The following is a 6,734-nucleotide window of genomic DNA, read 5'->3' as shown; positions in this document are numbered from 1 at the left end:
GGAACAAGTACTTACCGCTGATCGAATTCTCATACAACAACAGCTACCAGTCAACGATCGGAATGGCACCTTATGAGTTACTATATGGAAGAAGGTGTCGATCACCGTTGCACTGGGACGAGGTAGGAGAAAGGCAGCTTCTAGGGCCTGAAGCTGTTAGATAAGCTCAAGAAGCAGTAGCGCTTATTAGACAGCGTATGCTTGCTTCTCAAAGCCGACAGAAAAGCTATGCGGATACCAAGCGACGCGATGTGGAGTTCCAAGTTGGAGATCAAGTCTTCCTGAAGATATCTCCTATGAAAGGTGTCAAGCGGTTCGGGAAGAAAGGCAAACTTAGTCCCCGATTTATAGGTCCTTTTGAGATATTGGACAAAGTGGGACCAGTAGCTTATAAACTAGCCCTACCGCCAGCACTAGCCGATAGTCACAACGTCTTCCACATCTCGATGTTACGCAAGTATGTGTCAGACCCATCTCACGTCCTCAAGTACGATACCATAGCGCTGCAGAAAGACTTAAGTTATGAGGAACGACCGATTAGCATCCTAGATAGAGGGATGAAGCAGTTACGGTCCAAGAGCTTTCCTATAGTCAAAGTCCTATGGAGCAATAGTTCTGAACACGGGGCAACGTGGGAGTTGGAGGAGGACATGCAAGATCGGTATCCAGAGTTATTTGGTAAGTAAATTTCGAGGACGAAATTCTTTTTAGTAGGGGAGAATTGTAGAGTCCAAGAACTTTACTTAGCTAATTGTTTAGTAGTATTATAGTATGTTTAGTATTATCTTTGTTACTGTGGATTTTTGGTTCAGACCGGGAATTATTTGGACACTCATAGTAGTACTTATAGATTTTCTAAGTTTAACCTATAGTTTAAGAATATTAATTTTAACCTAAGGTTGATTAATATGACTGATATTAAGGATTATATTTATTGTACTATAAGGTTTAGATATCAACCAATAGGATTTTAAGCACATGTTATGAATGGTGATTAAGGATTAAGTATTTTTTAGGATTAAATTTAATAAGGAGTAAAGTTTGAATGTTATAGGGTCAGTCAGCAGCTTTGAATACGTTGAAGGCTTAGTCAAGGCTGTTTACTCCATTCAAGGCTGTTTAAATATTCAACGTGTGCCGATATATCACAGCTATAGGGGGCGATATATCGCAGCACGTAGATACGGAAAGCACGAGACGATGCACGGTCGCCTCGGGCATACTGACCCAGGCGATATATCGCCTACAGGGGCGATATATCGCCTCCTCCAGCATAAATTCAAACATTTTTTGAATTCTTTTCCTTTCAGCCATTCAAACTTCTTCAAAAGTCCAGCATCTTTTGAACGAGTCTTCAGCCTCTACTGAACGATTATTCAAATTATTTTCACCTAAAAAGCCATTATTTTTATTCAAGTAAAATCAAGATACTTTCATTCCCAAACTCTATAAATAGGACCTAGTACCCAGCCATTATTCACCTTTTGCTCTAAGTTCAGAAGCTGCTAGTGTTAAGTGAGTGTGAGAGTGTAAACACCTGGTTTGGGAAAATCATAAGCTTAAACATCATAAGCTTATCAAACACATTGGGAAGTGAGGTTCTATAGTATTTCGGTTGTGGTGTAATTTGATCTTACAAGTCTTTGAGGTAACCAAAACTCTAGTTCATTTGTTTGAAGTTATTTTCCCTTCTCTTAATCTTCTACTCAGTCTCCTAACCCCATTTTATTTTGGTTAGGAAATCTAAGCTCTTGGGCACATAAGTTTTGGTAAGTGTAACTTTCAATGGTTTAGTCTTTCCATCCCTTTCATTTCATCGCTTTTCTTCTTTAGACTCACTCTTTTTAATGGTTATTAGGAGTGTTCCAAAAAGTCCCAACTCAGTCCACATATCCCGGTAACTTTGGTAAGGAAAATAGGCTAGAATCAATATGTTATATGCTTATGTTATCTTATGTTTTATGTTATTAAATGTGTTATGAATATGTATGTTTGTAGGCTTGGGCTTATGCCCTATTTGACTAACAAGACCCCAAAAAAGATTATGGGCATATGCCTACTTAGCTAGTAGGACCCCACTAATCTCATGGGCATAAGCTTGTTTAGTCTATGGGACCCCAAGTAATAATGGCCATTATAATAAGTGTATGTATTAAGTGTTATGATATGTCTTTACATTTATCATGAAATTTATGTTTATGACTATGTGTTAGATTTTCCTTGCTGGGCATTAGGCTCATTCCTTTTTGTTTTATGTGCAGGAAAATAGCTTTAGAGGCGGTAAGATTCGTGACGCTTAGAGGATGTGTATCGATGGTGAATGGAGTCAAGGGGTCGAGCGTTATTCAATTCGAGGATGTAGTCTCATTTTACTTTTTTTTTTATGGTTTTACATGTATTTTCCGCATTTTCTATGTAACTCTTTTCATTTCAAGTTATTTTTGTTTTAAAGACAATGGGTACCCATATCCTACTTATTTTTATGAAAGTAACCTTTGTTTCTACAAGTTTATAATAAATTATGGTATTTTCGCAAATGTATGTTTTAGTAAGAAATTTGTATGTATAGTTCGATAATGGTCCAAGAGTCTAGATTAGTGGGTCATTACAAATACAACCAGCATATGTACAAACCAAATAATCTAGTTGCATTGCAATTGCATACAGATCTTCTTGTGCTTCACCGGATGATGTTTCATTCATTTTTTTTATCTGTGATCACGATAACATATTGTAAATGTAAAATGAGAGCGCATAATAAATTTAAAATATCAAACAAAGATATTTTAAACTTACTTTATTTTCAAACCAAGTTGAAAATTCATTCTTTTGCACTTGATCAATATCCTAAATTCCTTTTGATTGTAAGAATAATCTATGTTCACTGTTTTCATAATAAGCACTTGAAATATTAATTTTATTCTAAAACATAAATGTGTTAGAATTAGGAAAATAAAAAGCAATAAACTTACGTTAAGTATGATTCTAACTCAGGACAATTATTTAAAATGTATCATTGTACTTGGTCTCGTTGATCTTGAGTCAATGTGATAGATGATTGTCTTCCAAACGGTCTTGTAGGCATGTTGAATATAGATAGGAGAGATTGTTTTATAATTACAAGGTGTTAAGGATTATGATCCGGAAGATTAAAGTGTGTTTCTATTCCACGAAGATACATTGAACAAAAATTTAATGCCTCAGTAATAACGTATCCTTCAGCAATGGAACCTTCAGGTCAGGCTTTGCTCTTTACATATTTTTTCAAATGACCTAATTCCCTTAAAATTATTATGTTCTTAATAAATAGTAATAAAAATATTGTCTTCAATGATTATACAATAATTTAAGTTGTAATTTATATTACCTTTCGATCGAATACATCCATCTCATTTGTACTGGACCACCTAACTTAGCTTCTAATGGCAGGTGCACCGCAAGATGTATCATCACATCGAAGAAAGCAGGAGGAAAAATACTTTCTAATTTACATAGCGTGAACACAATGCCCTCTTCCAATTCATCTAAGTATTTCACATATATTGTCCTCGCACATAGCTTTTTGAAGAATAACGACAACTCAACAATTACATCCATCACTTTCTTTTTCAAATATGGCCTTAGTCCAATAGGTAACAACCTCTGTAACAAGATATGGCAATCATGACTTTTCAACCCAAATAATTTCCCATCCTTCATGTTAATATTTTGAGAAATATTTCCTGCATATCCATCAGGAAATTTTACAGACTTTATAAACGTACAAAATTCTTGTCGTTCCTTCGCTGATAACGTATAACATGCTACTGGTTTCAACCAGTTATTCCCCTTCTTTTTCATGTGTAGCTGCTTACGAATATTTAAGTCTTGTAAATCAAGTCTTGCATTTTCAGTATCTTTAGACTTCCCATCGATACTAAATATTGTACCAACCACACTATCACATATATTTTTCTCAATATGCATCACATCCAAGTTATGTCTTAGTTTTAATTTAGGCCAATATTCTAACTCCCAAAATATACTTTTTCGCTTCCAGTTCGTTTTGTTTTCATAACATGAATCATTCATTTGTTGCTTATCGCCCTTAATGATCTTATCATTTTTACCTGGCCTACATTTCCACACACCTTTTAATTTATCTAAGATTTCATATCCTGCTAAAATTTTGGAGGTAGACGTCTTTCAGTTGTACCATCATACTCTCTATCATTGCGTCATTCGTGATTTAGACACAAATATCGACGATGACCAATAAAACATATTTTTCTTCTTATTTGAAATGAAGATGTGTCATCTTGACAAGCAGGACAAGCCTTATACCCTTGAGTGCTATACCCAGATACAGGTTCATATGCTGGAAAATCATTTATTGTCCACAATACTGCAGCACGCATGGTAAAATATTCTTTATTGATAATATCAAAAGTACGTACACCATTTTCCCATAGTTCCTTAAGCTCATCGATCAAAAGTCCTAAATAGACATCTATGTCTTTACCTGGAGAATGACGTCCTGGAATTAGTAATGTCATCATTAAGAATTTCTGTTTCATACATCTCCATGGTGACATGTTATATGGCATTAGCAACACTGGCCACATGCTATACGAGTTTGATAAATCACCAAATGGATTGAACCCATCTGTTGCAAATCCTAACCTAACATTTCTAGATTCTTTTGCAAAATCAGGATATTGTCTATCAAAATTCTTCCAAACCTCTGCATTTGTGGGGTGTCTAAGTACACCTGCAGTATCAACACGTTCTTCCATATGCCACCTCATATCAGATGATGTATGGCGAGACATAAAAAGTCGTTGCAAACGTGGAGTTATAGGAAAATATTGCATCCTTTTATTCGGGATCTTCTTACCTTTAGTTCCTTGGAATTTGTATCGTTCATGACCACATATAGGACATCTTTCAGCATTTTTATTTTCTTTCCAGTATAAAGCACAATCAAACTCACATACATGAATAGTTTCATACCCTAAAACAAGATCACGCAACATTTTCTTAGCCTCATAATAAGACCGTGGAATCTTATTGTCTTTGGGAAATGCTTTCCAAAGTAAGTCAAGCAACAAGTCAAATGATTTGTTGGTCCAACCACACATAACTTTAATGTGCATTAAATTAACAATAAATGTTAAGAGTGAGAATGTTGTGCATCCAAATACAACTCTTTTTCTGCTTCAGCAAATAATTCAGGCAATGTATTCCTTTCATTGTTGTGGTCATTTGAATCTCCAAGGTTCACAAAATCACTATTATGATGATATTGATTAGCTAAATCTTCTAATGCTGGTATCATATCGTCATTGTCTTCATTTTCACTATCACATGATATTTCGTCTTCTTCACTATTTGTTTCTAGTTCCTCTCGGTCTTCGTTTACTTCTGTGATATCTTCCCCATGATACTCCCACGTAACATATTTACTATAAAATCCCTTTATGAATATATGACGCTCAATTGTCTCCAAGTCATGGTAATATAAGTTCATACATGAAACACATGGACATTGAATTTTATTTTCACCATTTAAGTGAAGTGTTGATAATTTAATAAAACTCTACGTCCATCAAAATACTCTACGGATAATCTATTCTTTTGGAAATTCCAATTTTTATCCATCATTTCTCTATTATCTTTCGAACAAGTAGATGATGAATTATACTACATTGACAAAAATAAAACACTTAATTAGCCATTGAATTATAGTTATAGGGTATGATATGGTTATGGCACAAAAAAAAACATGTATCCGATGTGAGTATAGGGTAGGATACGAGTATAACTGTTTCCTATCCTACTCGATTAAATGCATATTTTTTTATAATTATTTTACATATATATATATTTATAAATACATTTAATTTAAGTGTCAGATAGACACATATGTGGAAGTCTTTGATCGATATATGCCATTATTTTTAATGTTTTATTTAAAAATTTCATTCAAATATTAAAAAATTATTTAAAATCTAATAAAAAAATTAAAAAACATTTAAAAAAATACTTTAAATATTCTTTTTGAAGGAGAAATTATTTTACATACTAAAATTATTATTCATTTATAAATTTAATTAAAATAGTAAAATAAAAAAAACTAAAAAAACTTTACAAAATCTTAGCTTAAGTTCTAATTTAAAATAATTTAATATATAAAATTCTAAAGTTAAATGAAAATAAAACCTAAATAATAAATTGAACATACATTTAAATCAAATCTTCATTTTCTATTTCTAAAATAATTTTCTAATTTTAAAATGAATTTTTAAATAAAAAATAAAAAATAATGACATGGACCAATCAAAGACGGCTACATATGTGTCTATTTTACACTTAACAACCAGGAACCTACAACTATCAAGCCCAAAACCCAAAACCCAAAACCAATTTGTTATTTAAAATAGCTTAATTATTAATATTATATGATGATAATAATATCTTCCAAATTTTGTCCACCTAAATTATTTAATTTTAATTAATTTAAATATATATAAATAAAATTTTTGTTTATCTAAGTTAAAAATTTTGGGTCTAAATTTTTAGTTATTAATATTTTGAAGTATAAATTTTGGATAAAGTATAAGATCACATTAATATTAAACTCAAAACCCAAAACCCTACTATTATTATGAACATTTAAACACTACTATTATTAATAAAATTGCACGTTACTTATTAAAAATAAAATTGCAATGCATAAAATATGACATATATAC

General features: G+C 32.4%; 1 protein-coding gene across 1 annotated transcript; it reads right to left on the bottom strand.

Moving 5' to 3' along the window:
• Nucleotides 1-3,363: 3,363 nt before the first annotated feature.
• On the bottom strand, nucleotides 3,364-5,120 carry LOC133779997 (uncharacterized). Its single transcript, XM_062219886.1, has 2 exons — nucleotides 4,324-5,120; nucleotides 3,364-4,114 (listed from the first exon to the last, which is right to left on the bottom strand). The coding sequence occupies exons 1-2, from the start codon at nucleotides 5,118-5,120 to the stop codon at nucleotides 3,364-3,366; spliced, it is 1,548 nt and encodes a 515-aa protein (XP_062075870.1).
• Nucleotides 5,121-6,734: the final 1,614 nt, after the last annotated feature.

The sequence above is a fragment of the Humulus lupulus genome, chromosome 5 (assembly GCF_963169125.1).
Source record: "Humulus lupulus chromosome 5, drHumLupu1.1, whole genome shotgun sequence".
NCBI lineage: Eukaryota > Viridiplantae > Streptophyta > Magnoliopsida > Rosales > Cannabaceae > Humulus > Humulus lupulus.
The sequence above is the reverse complement of the archived record's forward strand: the minus strand, read 5'-3'. Positions and strand labels throughout refer to the sequence as shown.

Bases quoted from the DNA above. Each gene is read 5' to 3' on its own strand.
- LOC133779997 (XM_062219886.1), bottom strand. From the start codon at position 5,120: ATGTGTGGTTGGACCAACAAATCATTTGACTTGTTGCTTGACTTACTT. The intron at 4,115-4,323 runs GTATAAGGCTTG...GTGGAAATGTAG, and splicing joins TCTGGGTATAGCACTCAAGG to GCCAGGTAAAAATGATAAGA.